The sequence below is a fragment of the Agelaius tricolor genome, unplaced genomic scaffold, assembly GCF_023055355.1.
Source record: "Agelaius tricolor isolate 1412-34295 unplaced genomic scaffold, bAgeTri1.0.p SCAF_28, whole genome shotgun sequence".
Lineage (NCBI taxonomy): Eukaryota > Metazoa > Chordata > Aves > Passeriformes > Icteridae > Agelaius > Agelaius tricolor.
The window spans coordinates 3,966,748-3,993,427 of NW_027269288.1; the positions used below are offsets into that span (position 1 = coordinate 3,966,748).

The following is a 26,680-nucleotide window of genomic DNA, read 5'->3' on the forward strand; positions in this document are numbered from 1 at the left end:
TACAGCCAGGATTCTCTAAATGCCACCTAGAATTAAGGAGCAATTAAGGAACTATCAAGCAGATAATTCCTTAATGAGGCTGCCAACAGGGAAGGGATAGAAGAGTCTGCTTCCTATTAAAATGTATAATTGGGCACAAAATCTACTGCTGTTCTTATCTCCTGATTTCCTTATATCAGCCTTTGAGAGCCTCTGCCATCCCAGCACTGAGAGCTCTTGGCTCTCTTGCAGTTCTCTCATGTCAAATGAACATTGCTAAATTAATACAAGTATCTCTGAGAAGATACTTTTCAAATCATGTTTATCAGATAATATCTTGAATGGGGTTTATTCCCATTTGAGGTGGGAATATTTCATTCATTCAAGAATTTAACAGTATTTTTTATAGCAGAGATTTTTTTATAGTTTTGTTCCTTGCATTTAAAAAAGTTGCTGGTTTTTCCATGTCTGTCACCTCAGGCCTTGTATTTACAGCACAGTCTCTTTCTGGAGCTGCAAAAAACCATAACTTAGTTCAAATCCCTCTGTTTACTTATTTTTTTATTCCAAATAATGTTTTCCTTGTTGTAGGACATTGCTCCTTTCAGTCATTCTGGATACACAAGTGTATGTATAGCTTATAAAAGAGTAGAAATAAAATATTAAATATATATATATATGTCTATATAGACAAAAAACATACAGATACATGTAATATATTTTGATCACTGAACAGGAAAAAAATGTAGCCAGATTGAGATAATTTCCAGCCACATGTTAAGCTAAAAGCAAATTCCCTTTATTCCTTAGGATTGGGGTTTAACTGTTGGCACAGAAGTTGGGAACCCCCTAATTTTTAATTTACAGAAGTAGAAAATGTGCTTTATTACCAGCTACAGCAGCTCAGTGTCCTGAAAGGTGTTTTCTGGCCTGTGGGTTATGAAGGGTAGGGGAGGAACAGGCTGGGCAGTTGGCCTGGGATGAGCTGTGACTGTGAAGAGCTGCTGCTGGTAATGGAATTCCATTGATCCCATGGATGGAAGACACTGTAAAGTGTCCTCAGAAACAGCAGTTGAAATCTGACAGGTCAGGAAGTGAAATAAATTCAGGAAAATCATCCTTGAGTGGATTGGAGCAGCAGCATTCCCGCTTTCACTGCTCCTTACCTGAGGCCACTCAGCAGCTGGAGCATCCACAGGATCTCAGCCAATCCCTCAGGGCAGGGAGTAGTGAATACATGGATAACAAACATGAGAATGGAGTGTTCAGAGAGCTCAGGGCAGCTGTTGTGTGTTGCAGGTGGAGCAGCTCAAGGAGGAGATCTGTGAGTACCAGCGGAGCGAGAGGCCAGAGCCACCAGCGCCAGAGGGACTTGGAGTGGCCTCACTGCAGGTGTTCCCTCTTTGTCATTCCAGAAAAACGTGGTCCCCTAGCTGTCTGTAAGAGCCTGGCTGTTCTGGGGGGCTCCCAGGGCCAAAAGATGGAGCTGGTGTGGCTCCTGTGTTTTGTTTCTGTGGCCTTGGAGTCACTTTGTGCTCGCATGGGGAAGATGTGGAGCTGTTGGAGCTGAATGAGGAGGCCAAGGAGATGCTCTGAGGGCTGGAGCCCCTCTGCTCTGGAGCCAGGCTGGGAGAGCTGGGGTTTTCACCTGGAGAAGGCTGCAGGGAGAGCTCAGAGCCCCTTGCAATACCTAAAGGGGCTCCAGGAGAGCTACAGAGGGACTGGGGACAAGGGTTGGAGGGACAGGACAAGAGGGAAAGGCTCCCACTGCCAGAGGACAGGGTTAGCTGGGATATAGGGGAGGAATTCCTGGCTCTGGGGATGGACAGGCCCTGGCACAGGGTGCCCAGAGCAGCTGTGGCTGCCCCTGGATCCCTGGCAGTGCCCAAGGCCAGGCTGGACAGGGCTTGGAGCAGCCTGGGATAGGGGAAGGTGTCCCTGCCCATTGAACAGGATGAGCTTTAATGTCCCTTCCAACCCAACCCATCCTGGGATTCTGGGATCTCAATCCTAGTTCTGTGCTAATGTTGATTTTCTCTCAGGCACAGGGCACACAGGAAGAAGCAGGAGCTGATGGAGACCCTGGTGCCAGCAGAGCTGCCCCATATCAGGAACATGGAGATCAGGGTGTTGAAACTCTCCACAAAAGGTGAGAGGTGTAGAAATCCTTCACCCTTGTACTTCCACTGGTTCCTGGTGCTGTGTCTCTGCTGCTCTCTCCTGCAGGATTATTTGATTCTTGAATTGTTTTAAATACTCTTTAGGACTTTGTCCTTCTGCTCCCAAATGGGAAAATTTGGAGGAGATGCAGTCCTGAGGAATCACTTCCAGTTTAATGCTGATACTTCCTGCAGTTTGTTGCTTTCCTAAAAGAAGAGAGTTGGAGCTCTCCACAGACAAAAACCCCATTATTTAAAAATCATGTTGTTTAAAAACCTTGTTTTTAACCTGTTAAAGTGCTGGGAAGTTTTCTTTGGATTTTGTTGCTTTCCAGGAGTGCACCAAAACACCTGCCTTTCAACCAGAAATATGGAAACAGGGATTTCTAAGGGAATTCAAAGCTTTGTTCTCCCAGTACCTGCTCAGGAAGTGCTGCACCTCATCTGGCAGGTTCAGGGAGGAAAGGGGAGCTGATCCTCTTCAAAAAGCCCTCTGACCCTTTTCCCTTCAGCTTCCCAAGCCTGTTCTCCACCTCAAGCAGCTGAATTTGCAGTTGGCAGCCTCATGCCTGACCTGTTTCCTGCCCATCATCCCTTGTGTAGATCCCATCACCCCTAATTCCCATCTAAATAAGGCCATGCTGGATGTGAGACTGCAAACCAGCAGGAGAGTGTGACAAAAACCTTGGCTTTTCCTCCCTGGAGCAGTTGGGATGCAGTTGCAGCCTTGGTGATGCTGGGTTTTGCTTGCAGGTGCAGGGAAGCCATGGAGAGCACTGAGGGTAGGAATTCCCAGCTCCTTCACAAGCTGCAAAAACTGGAGCAGGAACAAGAGGGTTTGGTTGAGCACAATGAGAAGCTGGAATCAATCCTGGGAGAGACACAGATCCAAAGCAAGCAAGAGAAGCAGCAGCTGGAGAGCAAAGTGGAGGGACTGCACCAGAAGGTGAGTAAGGAATAGGAGAGACAAGGTTTGGGTTTCTTTCATTCCATCTGCTTTTCTCTCTGATTGGAAAAATAGAATGATGTTTGAGCTGGCCCTGCACTCTGCTGTATTTGGTTTGACAGGAAAACCAGCCAGGATTTCTGCTCTATCCTGGGTTTCTTCTTCCTCCTTCTCCATGGGTTTGGGTGGCATTTTGTAATTGGGCAGAAAAGTCCCCATTGCAGCTCTTTGGGATCAGTTATTGGGTTATAAAAGGGAAAATAATCCAGGTGTCAGCTCTTAATTGGACAGTTTAGTCTGAAAAGCCCTTGTACCAAGAGACTGTGGCCATTTTGTGCCTTCTCATGAAAAGCTGCAGAACTCCCAGCAGTGAGACTGTTTCACTGATAAGAAATGATAAACACCTGAGTGTGAACATGAACTCCTGTCTCAGTGCCCTCAATGCAGACCCAGAGATGCTGACAGTTCCCCAGCCTCATTCTCCCAGTTTAGGTTTTGGGATTTTTAGGATGTTGTGGATGGCAGCAAGATGGAGGGCACAGGGTGTTGTCCTGGGTTTCTTCTTCTTCATCTTCTTCTTCTTCTTCTTCCTCCTCCTTCTTCATGGGTTTGGGGGAATTCACAAAACTTGTGGGCTCTTTGGGATCAGTTATTGGGTTATAAAAGGGAAAATAATCCAGGTGTCAGCTCTTAACTGGACAGTTTAGTCTGAAAAGCCCTTGTACCAAGAGATTGTGGCCATTTTGTGCCTTCTAATGAAAAGCTGCAGAACTCCCAGCAGTGAGACTGTTTTACTGATAAGAAATAATAAACACCTGAGTGTGAACATGAACTCCTGTCTCAGTGCCTTCAATGCAGACCCAGAGGAACCCACAACTGGGACCCCCACAACAAAGACCCATTCTGAGGGATGCAGGGCCAGGGAGCAGAGGCAGGGTGGATGAGGAGGGGGGTTTAAACCCATGGATAGATGCATCTGCTCAGCTGGAGGTTGCTGTGTCCATTCCCAGGGGGTTAAAGAGCCCTGGAGATGAGGAGGGAGTGGGCTGGAGCCTGGGCAAGGCTGAGCTCTGCTGGGTGTTTTCCAGTCCTGCCCTGCCTGGGAAGGACTTGGGAGGGTTTTTGCTGGTCCTGGCCCAGCTGCAGAAGCCTTGGCTGGTCAGGCTGTGCCTCAGGATTAGGACAGTGGGATACAGAGTGAGGATTGTTCTGCTGCTGGCATGGGATTTGGGAGCACAAATTCAGTGCTTAAAAGTTAATGGCTTGGATGGAGACTAAAGAAATGCATTGCTGGATATCAACTTCTGACCAAAGGCTGACAGGGGGTGAGGAGGGGAGGTGTGTTTTGCATTTGAGATCCCTTTTGGAGCTCCAAAGTCTTGCTGAAGCCCAAATTATCATCCAGTCATGCAGAAGGAGAGGGGTTTGTTGTCCTTTAGCTCTTCTGTGAGAGGTCTGGGTGTTTCACCCCACTTCTAATACCTCTTCAGACATTGCTGGGCTCATATCTGGATTTGAAAAGCAGAGTTGCAGCAGCTTTCCTGTGTGTTGGGAAGAGACCATTCCCTTCTGGGAGCTCCAGCAGACCCAGCTGGTGCCAGGAACTCATCAGAGCTCAGGGGCTTTGAGGTGCTGCTGTGCAAATGGACTGGGATTGGCAGGGACTTGGTACTTCTTTGGCTTTGGGATTACATATGAGGAAGAATTTCTTGTCTGTGAGGGTGGGGAGGCCCTGGACAGGTTGTCCAGAGAATCTGTGGCTGCCCCACCCCTGGAAGTGTCCAGGGCCAGATTGGAGGGGGTTTGGAGCAACCCGGGATAGAGGAAGGTGTCCCTGCCCATGGAACAGGATGGGCTTTAAGGTCCCTTCCAACCCAACCCATCCTGGGATTCTGGCATCTCCAGAAGCAGTCTGGGGTTCTGTGGAGCTGGATTTCATCTCCCTCTAGTGTCCCAGCTCATCTCAGGAGAGCCAAGCTCAGGCAGTCAGGCAGTCCAGCCAGGGGTTTTAGAAATAAGCCCAGGCTGAATCTCAGGCCTAAGGAAAGGGAAGCTGGCAGGGGAGCAGGGGGGCAAATTCAGCTGCTTGCCAGTGCCAAGGCTTGGATTTTGGAAACGATCTGTGGGATCCCTAATGGGGAAGAGAAACTGAGCTGCTCCTCTGGGATGATCTTATCTGGGCTGCTCAGAGCTCCTTTGAGCCCTTTGGAACTTCAGGACCAAAAACTTTCCCCCCGAGAGCCCTTGGGGGGTGATCCAAAGGCAGAGTGAGACCTTGCCCAAACTGCACCTGCCCAGAGGTGCCAGGAGGAGCAAAAGTCAGTGCTTAGAGAGATCAGTGCTTAGAGAGAGAGATCAGTGCTTAGAGAGATCAGTGCTTACAGAGATCAGTGCTTGCAGAGAGATCAGTGCTTACAGAGATCAGTGCTTGCAGAGAGATCAGTGCTTGCAGAGATCAGTGCTTAGAGAGATCAGTGCTTGCAGGGATCAATGCTTGCAGGGATCAGTGCTTGCAGGGATCAGTGCTTGCAGGGATCAGTGCTTGCAGGGATCAGTGCTTGCAGAGATCAGTGCTTGCAGAGATCAGTGCTTAGAGAGAGATCAGTGCTTAGAGAGAGATCAGTGCTTAGAGAGAGATCAGTGCTTGCAGAGATCAGTGCTTAGAGAGAGATCAGTGCTTAGAGAGAGATCAGTGCTTAGAGAGAGATCAGTGCTTAGAGAGAGATCAGTGCTTGCAGGGATCAGTGCTTAGAGAGAGATCAGTGCTTAGAGAGAGATCAGTGCTTAGAGAGAGATCAGTGCTTAGAGAGAGATCAGTGCTTGCAGGGATCAGTGCTTAGAGAGAGATCAGTGCTTGCAGGGATCAGTGCTTGCAGGGATCAGTGCTTGCAGGGATCAGTGCTTGCAGGGATCAGTGCTTAGAGAGATCAGTGCTTAGAGAGAGATCAGTGCTTGCAGGGATCAGTGCTTGCAGGGATCAGTGCTTGCAGAGATCAGTGCTTAGAGAGATCAGTGCTTAGAGAGAGATCAGTGCTTGCAGGGATCAGTGCTTGCAGGGATCAGTGCTTGCAGAGATCAGTGCTTAGAGAGATCAGTGCTTGCAGGGATCAGTGCTTGCAGGGATCAGTGCTTAGAGAGAGATCAGTGCTTGCAGAGATCAGTGCTTAGAGAGAGATCAGTGCTTAGAGAGAGATCAGTGCTTGCAGAGATCAGTGCTTAGAGAGAGATCAGTGCTTAGAGAGAGATCAGTGCTTGCAGAGATCAGTGCTTACAGGGATCAGTGCTTGCAGGGATCAGTGCTTGCAGGGATCAGTGCTTGCAGGGATCAGTGCTTGCAGAGATCAGTGCTTGCAGAGATCAGTGCTTGCAGAGATCAATGCTTTGCTGTCCCAATCCCAAGGCCTTGGAGCCCTTCAGGAGTGACTGAAAACTTCCCATGAGCAGTGAAGGGACCAGGGTGAGTCCTGATGGACCAGGCTCAACATCTGCACTCTGAGCACTGGGAGCAAGGATGACCCAGCTCCTAAACTGGGGTGTCTTGGGCTCCTCCATGCTGGGGGAGCACCACAATGTGTGGAAGCTTTGAGTTTTCACCATGTGCCTGGGTCGTTCCACTCCTTTTGTGGAGCAGAATTCCATCTTTTTCTGGCTTGAGTCTGGCTCCTTCCTCCTTGGAAGCAGCAGGATGAGGGATGAGCTGGAGCTGGCCATGCACATCCCCTCCTGTTCCTTGCTTCCAGCATGGGCTTTATCCCATAACAGCATGTCTGGGTTTGGAAAGACAGGAGTCTGCTAAGGAAGGCAGGAGCCTCCCCTGAAATGGAGAGTGTAAACCCTCCCCACCCCTCTGAATTGCTATAAATTTTAAATTAAGGGGCTCTCAGACAAAAATATGGCAGCAGGAAATAACAGTTCTTTAATAGGGAAAGGAAAAAAAAAAAAAAAGGATAAAATAAACAATGCAGTGCACTAGAACAACACTGCCAGAGTCAGAACCCAGCCTGACACCCTGTGGGTCAGGCTGTTGGTGGCAGTGCCATTGGAAATGTGGCTCAGCCCTCCTGCAGTGTCAGGGCTGGTTCTGCTGGAGCAAGGGGGTCCTGTAGGGAAGGATGTATTCTTCCTCTGAAGATCCAGTGGGAGAAGAGACAGCTGCTGTTCCGCTGGGGAATCCCGTGGAGAAAGCTGTGCTGGTGTCTCAAAAACCTCTGGATTCTATCTGGGTAGCAATGCTTGGCTCCTCCCTCTGGGCTCACATCTCCCAATGGGATGCTGTAGTTCTTATCAGCCATGCAGTGACATTCAATAGCTGTTATCAGCAGTGTCCCCTCCCAGGGAGGTGTGAATGTGGTCACTCAAAGAGAGAGATAAGGCAAACTGCCCACTTGACAAAGATAATCTGCCCTACAGATGGGAATTGAAAACATCTTGCATTGCAATCTTCAACACAGCAGCACAAGGAGCACTTCAGGAGTAGTTGTGCATTTAGTTGTGAGTCCTGGTTTGGTTTTAACTTGGGATTTGTCCATGTTCAGATCACCAGTTTGGAAACAGAGTTGTTTGAGGTGCAGAAGAACAAAAGTGAGATGGATGGGAGCGAGCAGGTGACATCTGGAGCTCAGGAGATGCAGGAGGTGAGAGCTTTTCCTTGGGAAATGAACTGTTCTGCTTAGAAATGTTTTAAATGAGCATCTGAAGTGTCTCTTTCCTGGGGATGCTCTTTGTCACCCTCTCCTGAGGATTTGTAGCTCCTCATGGATCACTGCAGGAAAGCAGCCAATGTGATCTCCATGAAAACTCTGCCCTTAGGAAGTTCTTGCCTTCAGCTCTGCCAGCTGAGGAGTTTGTTGTCTCCCCATGAGTGTGAAGTTTTCACCTGTGTGAAGGTGCTCAATTCCTGTTGAGGGTTTAGTGAAACCAGGGGATGTGTAGGTACATTTAAAGCTGATTCCCATCACGTTCTGGGTCAACTTTCCTGTCCATTTGATCCTTGCCAGCCCAACAACTGCATCTGCCTGGTGTGTCAGCCAGACAGAGATGGGAGAGGAGCTTCCCAAAGTGTTTTGGGTCAGTGGAGGCTCTGTGAGCCCTGGATAAGAGGTGTAGGAATTCCACTGGGAACATTTGAGAACCATTCTTCTCCTTTCCTCGTTTCCTAGAAGACACATATCCTGCAATCTGCTTCTCTCTGATATTGTGGGAGTGACTCTGAACTTTTCTTCTTCCAGATGTTGGAAAGCTGTCAGGAAACAATAGACAAGTTGGGAAATCAGCTGGGAGAGAGGAGAGAAAGGAGAAAGCAGCTGGCATCTGAGCTGGAGCTGCTGAGGGAAGATTTGAAGGCTGAGAAGGTTCTGGGCAGCCAGGTATGTCCAGCCCTGTGGTGGGGCTCCCTGCAGGAGCCAGCTGCCTTTGGGTGCTCCATGAAACATCCCCAGGTGTGCCCCAAACTCATTGCCTGGCATCTCTTGATGCATTTCTCCAGCCCAGCCACTTTCAGACCTTTGGTGGAGAGTTTTCAATCCAGCTGCTCTCATGGCATCATCTCTAACTCCAGTCAATCTGATACCAAATCAGGAATTCCAACTTTGTAGCCAAACTCTGATTCTCTGGAGGGCAGAGTGGGAGTTTTTTAGACTCAGGCAATAATTTCATGAATTGAAAAATGAACATCCTGCTGGGATTTCCCCAAGGGCCTTGCTTGGCCCACTTGGCTTGAACCAATTTAGGTGCTAAATCAACTCCTGCAGGTTTCCCTGGGAATATTGCTGGAACTCTTGTATTCCAGCTGGGCCACAGAGGAGAGACAGTGAGTGGTGCCAGCAAGATTGTCCAAGGGCTGCCAGGACAAGCACTGAAAATGAGGGTGAAAATTCAGGAGCTTGACAGATCTGTGGCCTGGACAAAGGGACCTGGCAATGGGAGACTGGCAATGGGGGGGCACAGCCGTGACAAATCCCATTTTTTATCACTCTGAGAGGCCTTAGATCAGTTTGTGAGTCCTGTCACTTCCTTGAATCCAAGTGCAAATCCATGGAAGGCCTGAGCTGTTGGCAGAGCTGCACAGACTCAGGCAGTGCTGCAGGAACAGTGGCATCTACAGGCCAGGGCTTAGTCCTGCTGCAACAAATCCCCACTGAAACTCGGGATCAAAGCTTGGGATGAAAACAGCCTGGCTGGGAGGAAGAGGCTGGGTCAGTCTATCAATGCACACATGGGAAGGAATTGTCTGATGTGGGGAAAATGGGAAGAGTCCTTTTGGAGCCCTTTTTGAAGCCGGTAGTTCAGCCTGCTCCAAATCATCCATGCCTGAAGGTCTGGCTGGAATTCAGCCCCCCACTGGCCAGGGGGTGAAGGAGGGACTGTTTTCCCATCAAAGGGATCAGGAGGAGGTGGAATCCAGAGCCCTGTGTTAGGCTGGAACAGCCTTTAGCATAGAGACCTTTGGATGGATTTGGTGAATTCCTGGCCTCCCACATGGGCTCATTCCCTCTGGATGGAGCCACTGTTCTGCAATGAATCATTTCCCAACATGCTGGAAACAAGATTTGCATGAAATCATTGGGTTCTGTCACCTGGAAATCTCTCCTTGTTTTTGAGAGATTTTTGGACAATTAAGAGGAGAAATGTTTTCCTGAGCTTGTCCTTTGGGGTGTGTGCCATGCACTGACTCTGTTGTTACCTCTGCAGGGTTTCCCTGACTCCCACTCAGAGCTCACAGGCCACAGAAACACCTTCCCAAGTCTCCAGAGAGCATCAGCCAGCAGGGATCTTGTGGATGTATCCCATGAGAAGCTACACAAAGACAGTGCTTTGCTAATTCCAGAGGTGAGACATGGAAAGAATTCCCAGTTCTTGTGGTTCCTGATGCAGGCAGGAGCTGCTGGGGTGTGTTGCTCAAATATGAGCAAATTTGTCCTGGTGTAGATAAGATGCCTTGGGGTTGAAATACCTGGGATTGAAAGCTCAGGAGGAGCTGCTGATTAAAAAGCTTTAGCAATCAAAGCTGGTGTTTAGTGAGGATGATGGTGTTTGTGTCTGATCTTCAAGCTCATCCCATTCTACCCCTGCCATGGGCAGGGACAGCTTCCACTGTCCCAGGTTGCTCCAAGCCCTGTCCAACCTGGCCTTGGACACTTCCAGGGGTGGGTGAGGCACAACTTTGATCCTGGATGGAGAAAATGGAGATGGAGTTTGGGTGGAGATGAGTCAGACACCTGAGCCCCTATTCCAGGGGGTTTGGGTCCATCACAGATGAGCAGCAGATCTGACACTGGGCAGGCTCCAGTTGTGATTCAGCTGTGAGTTCTTCTGTCCTGATCCATTCCTCCTTTCCCACCCCTTTTATTTTCTTGGCATCTTCTCCTCAAGTCTCCTGTTGAGGGTGTGCTGTTACCTGGTGTTACAGGGTTAGGTGACATTGGCAGTGGAGATGCCATCCCTAGGGAGCTGTTTGGGGTAGAGTTGGGGCCCCTCTGTGAGAGCCACCTGAACCCACACTTTGTTCCCCTCCTGGCTTGCCAAGAGCTGCTGCTTTTGTGAAGAGCTTTGCCATATGCTGTAAATCCCTGGGAACTGCAGTTGTGCCACAGTGGGATGAAATCAAATGAAGAACCATGGCTTGGTGGTAGTTGAGACACAGCTGCTTTCCATGCAGGAAAAAGAACTCACATGTGTCTTTGAGGAGGAAGAAGTGCAATTATTTAGCCACAGAATCACAAGCCATGTCTTGCTGGAGTCCCCAGATTGCCCTGCATGGCTCCAGAGATTTCCATCAGAGCAGAGGAAATCCAAGTCCTGGTGTTTTCTGACCTTACAGGCCTCTGAAGTCCTGCAAGACAGAGAACAGAGCCTCAAAGTGGAGCAGAAACAGGAGGATCCCTGTGCAGATGCAAAGACCTACGAGGAGCAGATGGCTAAAGTAGTGTTTTTGGAAGAACAGATCAAAAACCTGAGGGAAGAACAAGAAGTGCTCTGGTAAACAAACCTTAACAAAGCCTGTGGTATTTTCTGCTCCTTGTCTTTGCTGAATTAAGTTTTGAGCCTTTCCCAACTCCCCATAGGGCTGCTTCTGGCAAAATTGGGCTTGGCATCTTCATGTTGTCCTTGGGTCAGCATTTCTGATTATGGTGAATTTCCTTAGTCAGGATTAGCCAGGATTAAAGATTTTTTTCTGCAGCTCTTCCAGATTCTGAGCAGCCTAAATGGGAGCTGTCCTTAGGGAGGAGGATTCTTCCCTTGAAGTTGGACTAAGGGGGTCTCAAAAATCTCCTATTGTGGGTTTGGGCTGCTCAGGGCTCACTGCTGGCAGCAGCTGGTGGTCCTGGAGATAGGGGTAGTCCTTGGAATTTGGGTGTTTTTGGAGGAGAGGGGTCAGCAGGTGTTGGTCCAACTCCTCCTTTTGAGTTGAGCAGCACAAATTTGGAGCTGGAGCATCTGGGCTCAGGTGCTCATCTGTCCTTAGTAAATAAAGATTAAATCCAGCATGGTTACAGTGACCTGCATTAGTGGGATAAAGCACAGCCAGGAGAAGGCAGCAGGGAGCTGCTAAGGAATCATGGAATTATTCAGGCTGGAAAAGCCCCCCAAGATCATTGAGTCCAACTGTTTCCCAGCACTGCCATGTTCACTCTTAACACATGTCCCCAAGTGCCACATCCACAGGTGTTTTGAACACTTCCAGGGATGGTGATTCCAGCCTGGACATAGAATCACAGAATTCCAGACTCTTCTGGGGAGGAAGAGATCTTCAAGCTCATCCCATTCTACCCCTGCCATGGGCAGGGACAGCTTCCACTATCCCAGGTTGTTCCAAGCCCTGTCCAACCTGGCCATGGACACTTCCAGGGGTGGGGGAGCCACAACTTTGATCTTGGATGGAGAAAATGGAGATGGAGTTTGGGTGGAGATGAGTCAGGCAGCTGGACTGGGACACCAGTCAGTGCTTCCCTGTGACTTTGAGTGCAGAGCAGCTCCTGTGGCTTTGTGAGGATTCCTTGGGCAGCCTGTAACCTCTTCCAGGGAGAGCTGAGCCTTTGGACACACGTGGTGTTGTGGGAAGTGTCCCAGGGAGACTGACCCTTGCCCAGAACTGCTGCACTTGGGACTGAATCCCCTTTGGAGCCTCCTGGAGCACTTGAGTGTTTCACTGGAATATCATCTCCCAAGTTTTTCCCCTTTAAGGGTGTTTTCCCTGGATTTGTGTAGTTATCTCTCTCCTTTACTATTTCTCCTTCAAGCTCTGAATTATTAGAGAGCAACAAGAAGAAGGAGGAGCTGGAAAAGCAGCTGAAGGAGAGCAGTGAAGAGAAACGGCTGCTGCTGGAAGAAATTGCGCAGCTCAGATGTGACATCCGGAGTGCCTGGGAGCAGGGAGACATGAGGAGGATGACCCCAGGCTTGGAGCAGAGGGAGAACAGGTTTCTCCCATGGCAGAGCTCTGCAGGCAGTTTAGAGGGGAGCCTTAAACAGGTATGGGCAGCTTTGCCATCTGCATCCTGCTTTTTGGCATTAATTGAGTGGCAAAATGTAATTAAAGTGGGCTGGAAGTCAGCCCTGTGTGTGAGTGATGGTTGGCAATTAGGGATGTGTTGATTTCCTTGTGTTGTGCTTTTGGATGTGGTGGGGAATTGGATAAACTTAACTCATTGCAGAAATAAGTTATTTAAATGGAATTTGTTCACTTTTCTCACCTTGTGAGCTGAAAGAGAAAGGGAGGAAATGCCTTAAGAACTTGGGATGGGGAGACTGAGGAGGAGCTCAGCTTCTGTGTAAAGATTTATCCTGCTTTTTGTCATTAATTAAGAGGCAAAATGTAATTAAAGTGGGCTGGAAGTCAGCCCTGTATGTGAGTGATGGCTGGAAATTATGGATGTGTTGATTTCCTTGTGTTGTGCTTTTGGATGTGGTGGGGAATTGGATAAACTGAACTGATTACACGTGGCAGAAATAAGTTATTTAAATGGAATTTGTTCATCTTTCTCACCTTGTGAGCTGAAAGAGAAAGGGAGGTGCAGGTGCCAAACAGGGAGGAAATGCTGTAAGAACTTGGGATGGGGAGACTGAGGAGCAGCTCAGCTTCTGTGCAAAGATTTGGGAGAGAAAAGAGGACAGGGTGGGAATGAGAAGTAGAGGATCAGAGTCCAGTTGTATCCAAGCAGCAGGAAATTATCCAGGTGGAGCAGAGCAGGACACAAGGAGTGCTGTGGGTCCTGATAGAAGCAGCTGGGGAAAACCCCACAAAATCAATGGAGCCAATGGACCTCCAGGACAACTGACACTGCCAGATCCCACAGTGCTGGATCAAGACTTGGGAAAGTTACCTGGGGATTATCTGAGAAGGCAGATTTGGTCTTCAGTGAATTCTGTGTGGTTCCAAGAGCAGAAGGTGAGGATGCAAAGTGGGGATGGAGATCAAGGGATGGCTGAAAGTGATGCAGGAAAAGAAAGGCTTTGGTCCAAGCCAGGCTTTGGTGTGTGTGCTAGGAAGGTGAGTGAGCTAAGGGGCTCAGTTACCTCCCAAGAGCCATCCCAGACTGTTGGTGACACCTCCCAGTGCCCAGGCTTTGTCCTGTTGTGTTCCTGTCCCCCTGCCAGGACTCACCTTTCTCCTGCTCCCTCTGGGAGCTGGGCTGGCTGTGTCACTCCTGCTTGGATGCCTGAGTGAGACTCTGGTACAAGAATCCAAAGTGACCTGGTGGCTTTGCTTTGATTGGATGGATTTGTTTCAACAGGGATTTGTTCCCTCATCCAGGTTATCACCTCTCCCCCCTCAGCCCCAGGAGCTGTATTGGCTTCTCTGAGGTGATGGAGAGAATCATGGAATCATTGAGCTTGGAAAAGGCCTCTGAGATCATCAAGTCCAGCTTGCATGTTCACCACAAACCATGGCCCCAAGTGCCACATCCCCAAGGCTCCTAAAGCCCTGCAGGGACAGGGAAGGGAACAGAGAAATGCCAGGCTTTGCACACCTTCCAAATGCCCTTAAATCCTACTGGCTTCTGCCTTCCTTAACCACCTTTATCCTGCCTTAAAGTTAATTTCTGTGTGATTGTGCTGTTCCTGCAGGGTCTGTCTGAGGAGAGGTTCCAGCAGCAGGAGGAGAAGCTGCAGCAGCTGCGCCAGGACCTGCGGCGGGTGCAGAACCTGTGCAGCTCTGCTGAGAGGGAGCTCAGGTATGAGAGGGAGAAGAATGCTGACCTCCAGAGGCAAAATCTGCTGCTCCAGCAGGAATGCACCAAGGTAGGGACAGAGCCAGGCTCCCCTGTGTGCCTCAGCTCTGTGGGAATTGTGGCCACGAGGGCTGGAGCCCATCTTCCCCCAGGCTGGGAGAGCTGGGGGTGCTCACCTGGAGAAGAGAAAGCTCCAGGGAGAGCTCAGAGCCCCTTCCAGAGCCTAAAGAGACTCCAAGAGAGCTGGAGAGGGATTTTGGACAAGGACCTGGAGTGGCAGGACAAGGGGGAAATGGCTTCCCACTGCCAGAGGGCAGTGTTACACAGGCTACTGGGAGGAAATCCTTCCCTGTGAGGTTGGTGAGGCCCTGGCACAGGGTGTCCAGAGACATTTCTGTGGCTGCCTCATCCTCAGAAATGTTCTTGGCCAGGTTGGACAGGGCTTGGAGCAATGTGGGATAGTGGAAGGTGTCCCTGCCCATGATGGGAGGTTGGAACTGTCACTAAAGTTCTGCTGTGTCTAAAACCTGCCTTTTGCAACTTTCCCAAAACCCTCTAATTTTATAGATTCCCACAGGAACCAGGTGATCCTTAAGGGCCCTTCCTACCAAAAGTGCTCTGGGATTCTGTGACAAATTCCACTGCATCCAAATAAAACATGCTTTACTTCCTCTGTGATTCCTCTTTCTGGAATCCTGTTCCCCTTCCTTAGCCAAGCCATTGCAGCTAATTTATGCTGAAGTATAAATCCAATTTCTTCTCTGGGATCTCAGGTTAAAGCTGAGCTGAAGCAGGCCCGGGCCAAACTCTCAGAGACCACAGAAACATGTTCCTCCCTCTCAGCACAGTGGGACAGGAGCCAGCAGAAGGTCAAGGAGCTGGAACTGGAGCTCTCCAAGTGCTCCCAGGCTGATAAGCTCAGGAGCAGCCTCCAGGAAAGGCTGGCCCAGGAGAAATCCAGGGCAGGAGAAGCACAAAAGAAGGTGAGTGTAAGTTTGACAGTTCTGTGCAGCTCTAGTGCAGAAAGCAAGCAGGTTTGCTTCCCCAAATTCCTTTTTGTGATCCCTTGGCTTCATATTTTAGGAAAAAAGCCTGTAATTAGTGGGAGCATAATCAAGGTAATAGAAGCCATGTCTGATAACCCAGTATCTCTGAAATACTGATAGTGGGGCTGACAGGCACAGGGAACCCTGATCTTGTTCTTGCTGAGATAATTTCCCACTGTTTACTGCCTGGAAAATTCCAAACTTTGTGTTTTCCATGGCACTGATTCTGCCATGCTCCTGCAGAAGTCATTGGATTCTCTTTTGATGTGAGCAGGATCAGAATGGGTTGAAAAAAGATTGTTGGGAATTCATGACATAGTGTTTGGTCCAAAATCTGGTAGCCAGTCCAAAGCTTTTGCTTTCAATGGACTTAGAGTCAAAACAAGGAAATCTTTCCTTGCTGTGCCTCAGCCACTGGGGAATCTGATTCAGACACTGGCCTGTGCATTCAGAAAGTTTAATCTGTGTCCATTTTAATCCAAGGTCTCAAAACTGCAGCAGAAGCTGAAGGATTCCCAGCACCAGCTGCTGCTGGCAGAGGCTCGTGTTTCTGACAAGAAGCTTCTGGAAGAGGAGCTCAAGGAAGCTCGGGAGAATGAAGCTCGAGTGCAGCAGGCACTTCATGAGGAGCAGCTGAAAAGGTCTCTGTGCTGTGCAGGGGCTGTGCCAGCCCTTCAGCAGCTCCTGTCTGCCCTGGGAGGGTTCAGGGAGACCCAAACCACTGCTTTGACCTCCTGTCTTCCCTTTGGACCTGCCTGATCCCTGGAGTTCTCTAGGGATTCCCTCTTCCTGAGGTTATTGGAGGCTTCATCTGCCTTGGAAGGGCCATGGCCTCTCCTGTCAGTGCAGTGATGCCAACAGCTCCCTTCCCTGTGCAGCTCGGAATGATCCCAGAATATCATCCCCTCTTTCTGTGTCACTGACACAACTGGGATGTGCTGATTCCTTTGTCCCCTCCATGCCAGCAGGGGCAAGAGGAGCAAGGAGGTGCAGGAGGCACATGCCCCTTGTCTTGGTTTGGAAAGACAGGAGTCTGCTAAGGAAGGCAGGAGCCTCCCCTGAAATGGAGAAAATTAACCCCCCTCCCCTCTGAATTGCTATAAATTTTAAATTAAGGGGCTCTCAGGCAACAAAAAATATGGCAGCAGGAAATAACAGTTCTTTAATAGGGAAGAAAATAAAAGGATAAAATGAACAATGCAGTAAAACAAAAGAACACTGCCAGAGTCAGAACCCAACCTGACACCCTGTGGGTCAGGCTGTTGGCAGCAGAACCATTGGAATTGTGGCTCAGCCCTCCTGCAGTGCCAGGGCTGGTTCTGCTGGAGCAGGGATCCTGGAGAAAGGTGCAGTCTCTGCCTCTGAAGATCCAGGGCAAGAGGCAGCTGCTGTTCCTCTGGGCAATCCAGTGCAGAAGCTGTGCTGGTGTTCCAGAATCTCCAGATTATATCCAGGTAGGAATGCTTGGCTCCTCCCTCTGGGCTCACATCTGCCAATGGGATGCTGTAGTTCTTATCAGCCATGCAGGGACATTCCATAGCTGTTATCAGCAGGTGTCCCCTCCTGAGGGAGGAGTGATTGTGATCACTCAGAGAGAGAGATAAGGCAACCTGCCCACTTGACACAGGACAGCTGCCATGCAGATGGGAATAGAACACATCTTGCCCTGCAATCTGGAGCACCCCTGCAGCTCTCACTGTCCCCCCATGGTGTTCCCAGGAGGCTCCTGGAGCAGCAGCTGGAGGAGCTGAGGCAGCAGCTCCGGCATTCCCGGGAGACGGAGGCGTCGCTGGCCAAGATGCACGTGGAGCTCCAGGCCAAGACCCTGCATGTGCTGGAGGATGAGAAGAAGCTGGATGCTGGTGAGGTCAGTGACAGGGAGGGGGTTCCTCAGCAGACAAGGGGCAACAGGACCATCAGGAGCTGGAATCTGCTCATGGGTGTTGTGGGGTTGTTGGGTCCCCAGGACGAGGTGAGAGATGAGAATTTGAATCAAGTTCTCAGATGGCTGATATATTATATTATATTATATTATATTATATTATATTATATTATATTATATTATATTATATTATATTATATTATATTATATTATATTATATTATATTATATTATATTATATTATATTATATTATATTATTATATTATCATACTATATTATATAATATATCATATCATATTATGCTATATTATATTATATTATATTACATATTATATCATATCATATCATTATTACACTATACATTACATTACACCATATATATTATATTACATGTATATTACATATACATATATATTACATATATATTACATTACACCATATTATAACATTACACTATATTACATTACATTACACTATATTACATTACATTACACTATATTATACTATATATTATATGATATTATATTATAAAACGATACTAAAGAAAGAGAAAGGAGCCATCAGAAGGCTAGACAAGAATGATAATAAAAACCTGTGACAGATTCAGAGTCTGACACAGCTGGCTGTGATTGGACACTAAATTAAAACAATTCACATGCTGAGTAAACAATTCTTCAAATCACATTTCAAAGCAGCAAAACATAAAGGAGCTGAAGCTTCCCAGCTTCTCAGGAGAAAAAATCCTGGCAAAGGGATTTTTCCTAAATTGTCATGGTAACACCTGGGAGCTGCTGGAATTGGGAACATCTGCTCAGGGGCTGAGCCCTTGCAGGTCTCACTGCAGTGTCCCATTGCCAGCTGGTCTCTTGGGATGCAGCTCTGAGGGCACAGGAAGGCTTGGTAGTTTCTTCCTTCCATTTAACTTGCAGAACTTGGAGTTTTTGCTTGGAAATTTTGTCAGAGTCCATTGTCTGGGAGGGTTCACTGCCTCTCTCTGCAATAAAATCCCACTGCTTGTCAGGGGGAGAAGGGAGTGCTCTGGGGTATAGGAGTGTGCCCTTTGTTAACCGAGTGACAAAATTACCTTTTGTCTCCTCAGAAACGAAAGAAGCTTAAAAGTTTCTTTCTTTGATTAGGTGAAAAAGACACCTCATAAGACCTTGAGGACTTCACCTCAAACTTAAAGATAGCCAATTAGACAAGAGCTAAAATTGCCTGGGCAATTTACTAGAAGAAGAAGTGAACAAAGAAACTAATCACTTTTGCAGGGTGTTTTACCAAGAGCAAAAACTTCTTACATCTGGCTCAGTTTTTCTCTGTTTATTTTGCCTTTTATGAAATCTTTTTGCTTCCAACACCTCAACAGAAGCCATCCCGCTATTTTTATGCCTCCAAAAGTAACTAAGCTATCTTGAGTGAATAATAGACCTCTAAGAGCTTGTAAGACTTACCTCGAAAAAGCAACTATTACCCTAGGGGGGCTGTTTGGATATTGGCTGTAGTGGGAAGCACTGGGATGGATGAGAGGGAAGCTTTGGGGACCAGGCAGAGGGGCCCCTCCAGTTGAATCCAGCCCTTTTCCAGCATGTGCAGTGCCAGAAGGAGAACCAGAAGCTCTCGGAGCAGCTGGTGCTGCTGAAGGAGGAGAACAAAGCCCTGTATGAGGAAGGTGTCAGACTCCTGAACCAGAAGGATCTCTATGTCAGGTAATGCCCACAAACCTGCCCGGGCCTGCTCTTGCATTTGGCTGTGCTGTGGACTTTCCTGTCCAATATTCAGCTTTTAGCACTAAATCCACTGGCCCTGTGTGCAGTGAGCTCATCCCCCATGTCTGCTGTCAGGGAATTCCACACAGGTTTGACTGGGAGGGGACCTTAAAGCCCATCCTGTTCCACCAGGGACACCTTCCTCTATCCCAGGCTGCTCCAAGCCCTGTCCAACCTGGCCTTGGACACTTCCAGGGATCCAGGGGCAGCCACAGTTGCTCTGGGCCCCTGTGCCAGGGAAGGATTTCCTTCCAATGTCCCATCTGACCCTGCTGTCTGGCAGTGGGAGCCATTCCCCCTTGTCCTGTCCCTCCATCCCTTGTCCCCAGTCCCTCTCCAGCTCTCCTGGAATCCCTTTAGGCCCTGGAAGGGGCTCTGAGCTCTCCCTGGAGTCTTCTCTTCTCCAGGTGAGCACTCCCATCTCTCCCAGCCTTCCTGCTCTCCTTGGGTGTGTTATAGACCTCCAAGAACTTACTAGACCTGGCTCCAAGAAGCTGCTATAACAGTGACCCTGAGCCAAAGTGCCTTTGCCAGCCTGATGGTTGTCCCTGTTTGCCCAGGAAATACAATGAGATGCAGCTCAGACACAAGGACAAGATCCGCAGGGCCAAGGAGACTTTCATCCACGAGGTGAAGCAGAGGGACAGCAGGATCAAACAGCTGGAAAATGAGCTCAGCGAGTCCAAACTGCAGGTGGAAAAGGTGAGAGGACACATCCAGGGCTTCTCCTGCAAGGGGGGGCTGCAGGGGCATTGCTGCTTCCAAAAATATTCCCTGGTGGCCAAGAAGGGCAAGGGCTCCTGGCCTGGGTCAGGAATGGTGTGGCCAGCAGGAGCAGGGAGCTCATTCTGCCCTTGGCACCTGCAGTGCTGTGCCCAGCTGTGGCCCCTCAGTTTGGGAAGGACATTGAGACACTTGAGCACATCCAGAGGAGGCAACGAGGCTGGAGAGGGGCTGGGAACACAAACCCTGTGAGGAACCACTGAGGGAGCTGGGGCTGCTCAGCCTGGAGAAAAGGAGACTCAGGGCTGCCCTCATCACTCTCTGCAGCTCCTGAAATGTGCCTGTGCTCAGCTGGGGCTGGGCTCTGTCTCCAGACAGAGACAGAACCAGAGCACACAGCCTCAAGCTGCTTCAAGGGAAATACAGGTTGGATATTAGGAAAAGTTTTTTTACAGAAAGGGTGATAAACTTCTGGAATGTTCTGCCTAGGGAGGTGCTGGAGTCACCATCCCTGGATGTGTTTCACAAAGCCTGGATGTGGCACTGGGGGCCAGGGTTTAGTTGAGGGGTTGGGGCTGGGTTAGACTCGATGATTTTAAGGTCTCTTCCAACCTGGTGATTCTGTGATTTGGTGATTCTGTGATTTGGTGATTCTGTGAAAGTGATCATGGATTCAGGGAATGGTGTGAGTTGGAAGGGACATCAAAGCTCATTCCACCCCTGCCATGGGCAGGGACACCTTCCACTGTCCAGCCTGGCCTTGGGCACTGCCAGGGATCCAGGGGCAGCCCCAGCTGCTCTGGGCACCCTGTGCCAGGGCCTCCCCATGCTCACAGGGAACAATTCCTTCCCAATATCCCATCTATCCCTGCCCCCTGGCAGTGGGAGCCATTCCCTGTGTCCTGGCACTCCAGGCCCTTGTCCAAAGTCCCTTCTTGCAGGAAGGGACCAGGGGCACCAACCTGTAGTAACAAAAAGCCAAAAGGAAATTCCTGGCTCAGGATTGCCCTTGGGGGAAGCCACATCCTCAAATCCCAGTCTGACACTGCCTGGGCTCCATGTTCCTTTGCCTCAGCAATTCCTGCTGGGAAGTGACCCCAGAGCCTCTTTTTGGGGCATTTTACATCAAACTGGGTATTGCAGAGTCACTGAGGTTGGAGAAGACCTCTAAGGTGAGGATTTTCAAGTGCACCCATCCACCCAGCACCACTAAACCGTGTCCCCAGGTGCCACATCCACGTGGTTCTTGAGCACTTGCAGGGATGGTGACTCCAAAGTTTAGGAGCTGGCACCCTTGGATGTGGTCCCTTGGGAAAGCCCTGAGCTTTGCAGAGGACAGAGCAGAGTCAAGAGTAACTGGTGGTTGTTCTTTCCTTCTCCACCCCCCTAAGGGGAAGGTGCTGATTGCCCAGATCACTGCTGAGAATGAGAAATTACTCCAGGAGAGGCGACGGCTCCTCCAAAAAATATCAGAGCAGGAGGAGTCCCCTTGGAGCCTCCGGTCTGGGATTCCCTCCCTGCAGAGCAGGTAGGTCCCTGCTGTGTCCATCCCCTTTTCCTGGTTTTGTGCCTCTTTCTCTTAAGAATTCCAGAGGAAAGTCTGGGCTGTGCCCCAGCCATGGGTGCAATGTCTGTAATTAAGGATGTAATTAGGGATGTAATTACCCCATTTTCCCATCCAACCTCACCACTGAGCTGGAGGCTGTGGAGAGCAACAGCTCTGAGGTTGGAAAACAAAAGTCCCATTTGAAAGTGGAGCATGGCTGGAAGGAAAATAACTTGTGCTTTGTGCCATGCTCAGAGGGAAGATCCTGGAGGAGGAGAACGCCCGGCTGCAGGACAAGCTCCAGCTCTCCAGCCTTGTGGGCTCCTCCCAGCGCCTTGCCAGGAGCAGCCCTGCTCCCAGCACTGAGGTGAGACCCCAGGAGGGCTGGGATCAGCAGGAATCACAGAGCCTGAGGGGCTCAGGGGGAGCTGGATCCATCCCTGGAGATGGAAAGGGCTCCCGTGTAGTAGGTGGTGACAGACGTGGTGAGGAGGGGCTTTGGGAGGAGCTGAGGGTTCCATACAGGTGAGGAGGGGCTTTGGGAGGAGCTGAAGGCTCCATACAGGTGAGGAGAGGCTTTGGGAGGAGCTGAAGGCTCCAGACAGGTGAGGAGAGGCTTTGTGAGGAGCTGAAGGCTCCAGACAGGTGAGGAGGGGCTTTGGGAGGAGCTGAAGGCTCCAGACAGGTGAGGAGAGGCTTTGGGAGGAGCTGAAGGCTCCAGACAGGTGAGGAGAGGCTTTGGGAGGAGCTGAAGGCTCCAGACAGGTGAGGAAAGGCTTTGTGAGGAGTTGAAGGCTCCATACAGATGTGGTGAGGAGCTGAAGGCTCCATACAGGTGAGGAGAGGCTTTGGGAGGAGCTGAAGGCTCCATACAGATGTGGTGAGGAGCTGAGGGCTCCATACAGATGTGGTGAGGAGCTGAAGGCTCCATACAGGTGAGGAGAGGGTTTGTGAGGAGCTGAAGGCTCCATACAGATGTGGTGAGGAGCTGAAGGCTCCATACAGGTGAGGAGAGGCTTTGGGAGGAGCTGAAGGCTCCATACAAATGTGGTGAGGAGTTGAAGGCTCCATACAGATGTGGTGAGGAGCTGAGGGCTCCATACAGATGTGGTGAGGAGCTGAAGGCTCCATACAGATGTGGTGAGGAGTTGAAGGCTCCATACAGATGTGGTGAGGAGCTGAGGGCTCCATACAGATGTGGTGAGGAGCTGAAGGCTCCATACAGATGTGGTGAGGAGCTGAAGGCTCCATACAGATGTGGTGAGGAGTTGAGGGCTCCATACAGATGTGGTGAGGAGTTGAAGGCCCTCACACTCAGCCCCTGCTCATCCCTGAGCTGCTGCCCCTGGGATCCCCCTCCACAGGGGCAGGAATCTCACCTGGCACATTCAGAGCTGTTCAAAGGCCTCAGTTCTAAAGCTGCTCTAGGAAAGGAGAAGGTTGGGAGTGTTCCTCCTGCCAGGAGTGTTCCCTCCTCAGGCCAAGCTGAGCAAGAATTCCTGAGCTGAGGGAAAGTTGTTAATGAAGAACTTTGGCAAGAGAAGTGGAGAAAATCCAGGGAATCAAAGAGTTCTCCAATCAACCAGGTGGATTTAGGAGTTTCTTGTGATTTTTAATTTGGAGAGAACCCAGGTAGGTTGGAAATGAGCTGTTGAGGGGGAAAGGGCTGTTTGGGGCTCACCTGGCCTTGGTAGGGTTTGGTTTGGATTTTTTAGAATAAATTTACACCCAAAGGACAACCAAACCCCTGATTAGCACCTCATGGGGTTGCACTTAGTGGAGAGGACTCTCAGTGAAGCTGGGGGAGAGCTTGGAAGACCAGGAATTGTTGGAATTCAGGGTCTGACCTGTGCCTCCCCCTTTCAAAGTCTCTGTTCTTCCTTCCAGGACCCAAAGCTTGCTCCTGGAAGCCACCCCCAGAGTAAGGTGCTGCCACCTCCTCGTGCCAGGTACCGTGGGGGGAGAGGGAGGGAGGGTGGGAGGGAGGGGCAGCCAGGGAGGAGCCACTGGAGAATTTTGGCTGCTCCACCCTGTGCTGTCACCTCCCAGAGGCCTTTTTTGGTAGTTTTTGGTCAAATTTTAGGGAAAATAGTATTAAAATGGCATTTAAAATGGGATTGAAACCAGTCAGCTGAGGGGATGGAGAAGTCCAATTTTAGGGAAAATAAAATGGCATTAGAATGGTATTGAAATGGTATTAAAATGGAATTAAAATGGGATTGAAACCAGTCAGCTGATGGGATGGAGAAGGCTGGAAGGAATTTTAGGGAAAATAATATTAAAATGGCATTAAAATGCCATTTTAATGGTAGTGAAACCAGCCAGCTGGTGGAATGGAGAAGTCCAATTTTAGGGAAAATAAAATGGCATTAGAATGGTATTGAAATGGTATTAAAATGGCATTAGAATGGGATTGAAACCAGTCAGCTGATGGGATGGAGAAGTCAAATTTTAGGGAAAATAGTATTAAAATGGCATTTAAAATGGGATTGAAACCAGTCAGCTGATGGGATGGAGAAGACTGGAAGGAATTTTAGGGAAAATAGTATTAAAATGGCATTAAAATGGTAGTGAAACCAGTCAGCTGAATGGATGGAGAAGTCCAATTTTAGGGAAAATAAAATGGCATTAGAATGGTATTGAAATGGTATTAAAATGGGATTTAAAATGGTATTGAAACCAGTCAGTAGATGGGATGGAGAAGGCTGGAAGGAATTTTAGGGAAAATAATATTAAAATGGCATTTAAAATGGTATTGAAACCAGTCAGCTGAATGAATGGAGAAGTCAAATTTTAGGGAAAATAGTATTAAAATGGCATTAAAATGGTAGTGAAACCAGTCAGCTGGTGGAATGAAGAAGTCCAATTTTAGGGAAAATAAAATGGCATTAGAATGGTATTGAAATGGTACTGAAATGTCATTAGAATGAGATTGAAATGGTATTAAAATGGCATTAGAATGGGATTGAAACCAGTCAGCTGAATGGATGGAGAAGTCAAATTTTTAGGGAAAATTAAATGGCATTAGAATGGTATTAAGATGGCATTTAAAATGGTATTGAAACCAGTCAGCTGATGGGATGGAGAAGTCCAATTTTCAGAATATTTTGGGGAGCACTGTGGGATTTAGGAATCTTGGTGTTCAGGGCCTTTGGAGGAGTCTTGATACAAGAGGTGGTGAGACCTGGAGTCCTTGTGTGGCCAGAGCTGTTTCCCACATCACTCTGGGTGTGTTCCTCATTCCAATCCGTGCCAAACCAGATGGGGGGAAGGCAGGGGGCCAGTGCAGCTCTGGGGGTTTGGTCACAGCCCCTGCCATGGCTCTGTTGGGGTGGAGGATGCTCCAAGCAGGTTCTGGGCTGGCTGGGGGTGTCCCTTCCTTGCCTGGAGGAGGAGCCTTGCTCCAAGAGAAGAGCACCCACATCGTGCTGTGCTGCTCAGAGCTGTTGGGTAGGGCTCACTCAAGCTCCAGAGAATGACAGAAAATGGAAATTTGTTTCCAGCTTCCCACCCCGAGATCTCCCAGAGCCCCTGGGAGGCCTGAAGGCCCCACAGAAGCCTGAGGGAGAGGCTGAGAGCCTGGATTCTTCCTTCTGCCTGTCCCCCTCACAGCCTTCAGAGATTGGGTACCTGAACGTGGCCTCTCCTGGGGACAGCACGGCCCCCCCAGCCTCCCCTGTGCAGGAGCAGAGCCACAGCCTGGGCTCCCAGAGCTTCTGAGCTGGGAATGGGGAATGCTGCTGCAGGATCTGTGCTCCTGGAGCCATGGCACACAGCAGAGCCTGCAGAGAGAATTGCCAAATGCACTGAGCCCATGAGTGCTGGGATGTGGTCCAACGAAATGATTCCACAGCTTTGTTTTTTGTTTTGTTTTGTTTTGTTTTTTTTTTACTCGCCCACCTGTAAATGTGTGTGTGATCCCAGATCCACTGGAGGCTGGAATTTGTAAATAAACTCTGTACAGTGCTAGAGGGGTGGGGTGAAGGGTGTCTTCCCTCAGCCCTAATCCCCTGTCCAGTCCAAATCTATGAATTTTATAAATAAAACTTACAGAAGTTCCCTTTTACCCTATGCCCCCACACTGTCATTCCCCTTTTCCACACTCTCAGCATTCCCTTTGCTCTGTGCAGAGGTGAACAGGATCTCTGAGCACTGGGGAGGGGATGGGAATGTGTAGGGAAGGAAGATGGGAGGAAAGAGAAGCTCTGGGGGCAGGATGTGATGGGCAGAGGGGTCAGAAATGACACAGAGGGAGATGGGAGGGCAAAGGGAAATGGAATAGGGGCAGAAGAGAGGAGGGATGTGAGCATCCAGGGGAGGAAAGGAGATAGATTTGGAGTAGATGGTCCCTGAGGATGCTTGGGTGAGAGTGAGAGGGATCAGGCCATGCAGAGCAGGGAGAGGAGGGAGTCTGAGGGTGCCAGGAGGGAACAGCAGGATCAGAAGTGCAGGTGGGAGCAGAGCTGGGCATCTCCACGGGCCTTTCTGTGCTCCCTGGGCTCTCCCTGTGTGTTCAGGGAGCTCTGGACCCCTCAGTGTGCCCCCTCTGCACCCTGGCTGTCCCTTGCAGGGTGGCCCAAGCCCTGGTGTCCATTTTGGGGGGATCCCCACCCCTTGGTTTGTTTTGTGCCATGCCCAGACCCCAGCGCTGCCTTTGGGTGCCCCCAACCCCTGGCTGTGCCTGTTTGGGCTCCCCAGAACCCTCCAGGAGCCTTTTGGGGTGCACAGAACCTCTCCATGGGATTTGGGGTGTCCCTGGGCTCTGCCCTCTGCAGTGCCTGGGGCAGTTGTGCATCCTCATCCCCACAGAGCCCAGGGCAGTGCCAGGAACGCTCTCATGGAGGGGCTGGGGGCTTCATCCCTTGTGAGGGGGCAGAACTGGCTCAGCCACACTCAGGGAGAGGCAGGGTCAGGTCCTGGAAGGGGCACAAAGCATCAGAGAGCCTGGAGGGAGCACAGACTCATTTCTGAGCACTGGGCATGACCCCAGTGTTCCATGGGCAGTGCAAAACCCCTGAGCCCAGGGAAGGGACCTGGCTGTTCCCACTGAGCCTGAATTATCCCACTGAACTTTGCATTTTTGGAGCTTCCACCCCTGATGGATCCAGACTGTGACCATCACTTTGACTTTGGACACTGAAATTGCAATAACCAAGTCCTGTCACTGCATCCATGGGTGGTGAGACCTTTCCTCTCCACTCTCTGCTCTGATCCTTTCCTTTTTTTTTTTTTTTTTTTCTTTCTTTTCCTCATGTATTTTCTAAAGTGTTATTTTTCTACTTTTATATTGGTGTATTTCTAAAGGAAATAAGCAAAATGGCTCCATAGGTGATTTCCACTGCAACCAAAGTGTTCAAATAAATGTGACATATGTATATAAGTATGTGTGTATGTGTGTAAACACCAATCATTCAATGCCCTTTCACCCATTCCAAGGGATGGATTAACCCAGGAGCCTGGGT

General features: G+C 49.5%; 1 protein-coding gene across 7 annotated transcripts in view; it reads left to right on the forward strand.

Moving 5' to 3' along the window:
* CCDC30 (coiled-coil domain containing 30) overlaps positions 1 to 26,598 on the forward strand; it is a 42,641-nt gene extending 16,043 nt beyond the window's left edge. For 5 of the 7 annotated variants that reach the window (XM_071448835.1, XM_071448838.1, XM_071448842.1 and 2 more), the window contains 18 exons: positions 1,279 to 1,371; positions 2,022 to 2,128; positions 2,892 to 3,084; positions 7,620 to 7,718; positions 8,313 to 8,450; positions 9,775 to 9,912; positions 10,904 to 11,061; positions 12,324 to 12,555; positions 14,152 to 14,325; positions 15,029 to 15,238; positions 15,785 to 15,942; positions 17,021 to 17,168; positions 18,768 to 18,889; positions 19,510 to 19,651; positions 21,064 to 21,200; positions 21,474 to 21,585; positions 23,106 to 23,167; positions 24,722 to 26,598. In XM_071448835.1, the coding sequence (XP_071304936.1) occupies positions 1,279 to 1,371; positions 2,022 to 2,128; positions 2,892 to 3,084; positions 7,620 to 7,718; positions 8,313 to 8,450; positions 9,775 to 9,912; positions 10,904 to 11,061; positions 12,324 to 12,555; positions 14,152 to 14,325; positions 15,029 to 15,238; positions 15,785 to 15,942; positions 17,021 to 17,168; positions 18,768 to 18,889; positions 19,510 to 19,651; positions 21,064 to 21,200; positions 21,474 to 21,585; positions 23,106 to 23,167; positions 24,722 to 24,938 (2,640 nt within the window). In that variant the 3' untranslated portion in view covers positions 24,939 to 26,598. The remainder of the gene's footprint in view (positions 1 to 1,278; positions 1,372 to 2,021; positions 2,129 to 2,891; positions 3,085 to 7,619; positions 7,719 to 8,312; positions 8,451 to 9,774; positions 9,913 to 10,903; positions 11,062 to 12,323; positions 12,556 to 14,151; positions 14,326 to 15,028; positions 15,239 to 15,784; positions 15,943 to 17,020; positions 17,169 to 18,767; positions 18,890 to 19,509; positions 19,652 to 21,063; positions 21,201 to 21,473; positions 21,586 to 23,105; positions 23,168 to 24,721) is intronic. The other 2 variants (XM_071448836.1, XM_071448837.1) reach the window with 2 other exon arrangements.
* Positions 26,599 to 26,680: the final 82 nt, after the last annotated feature.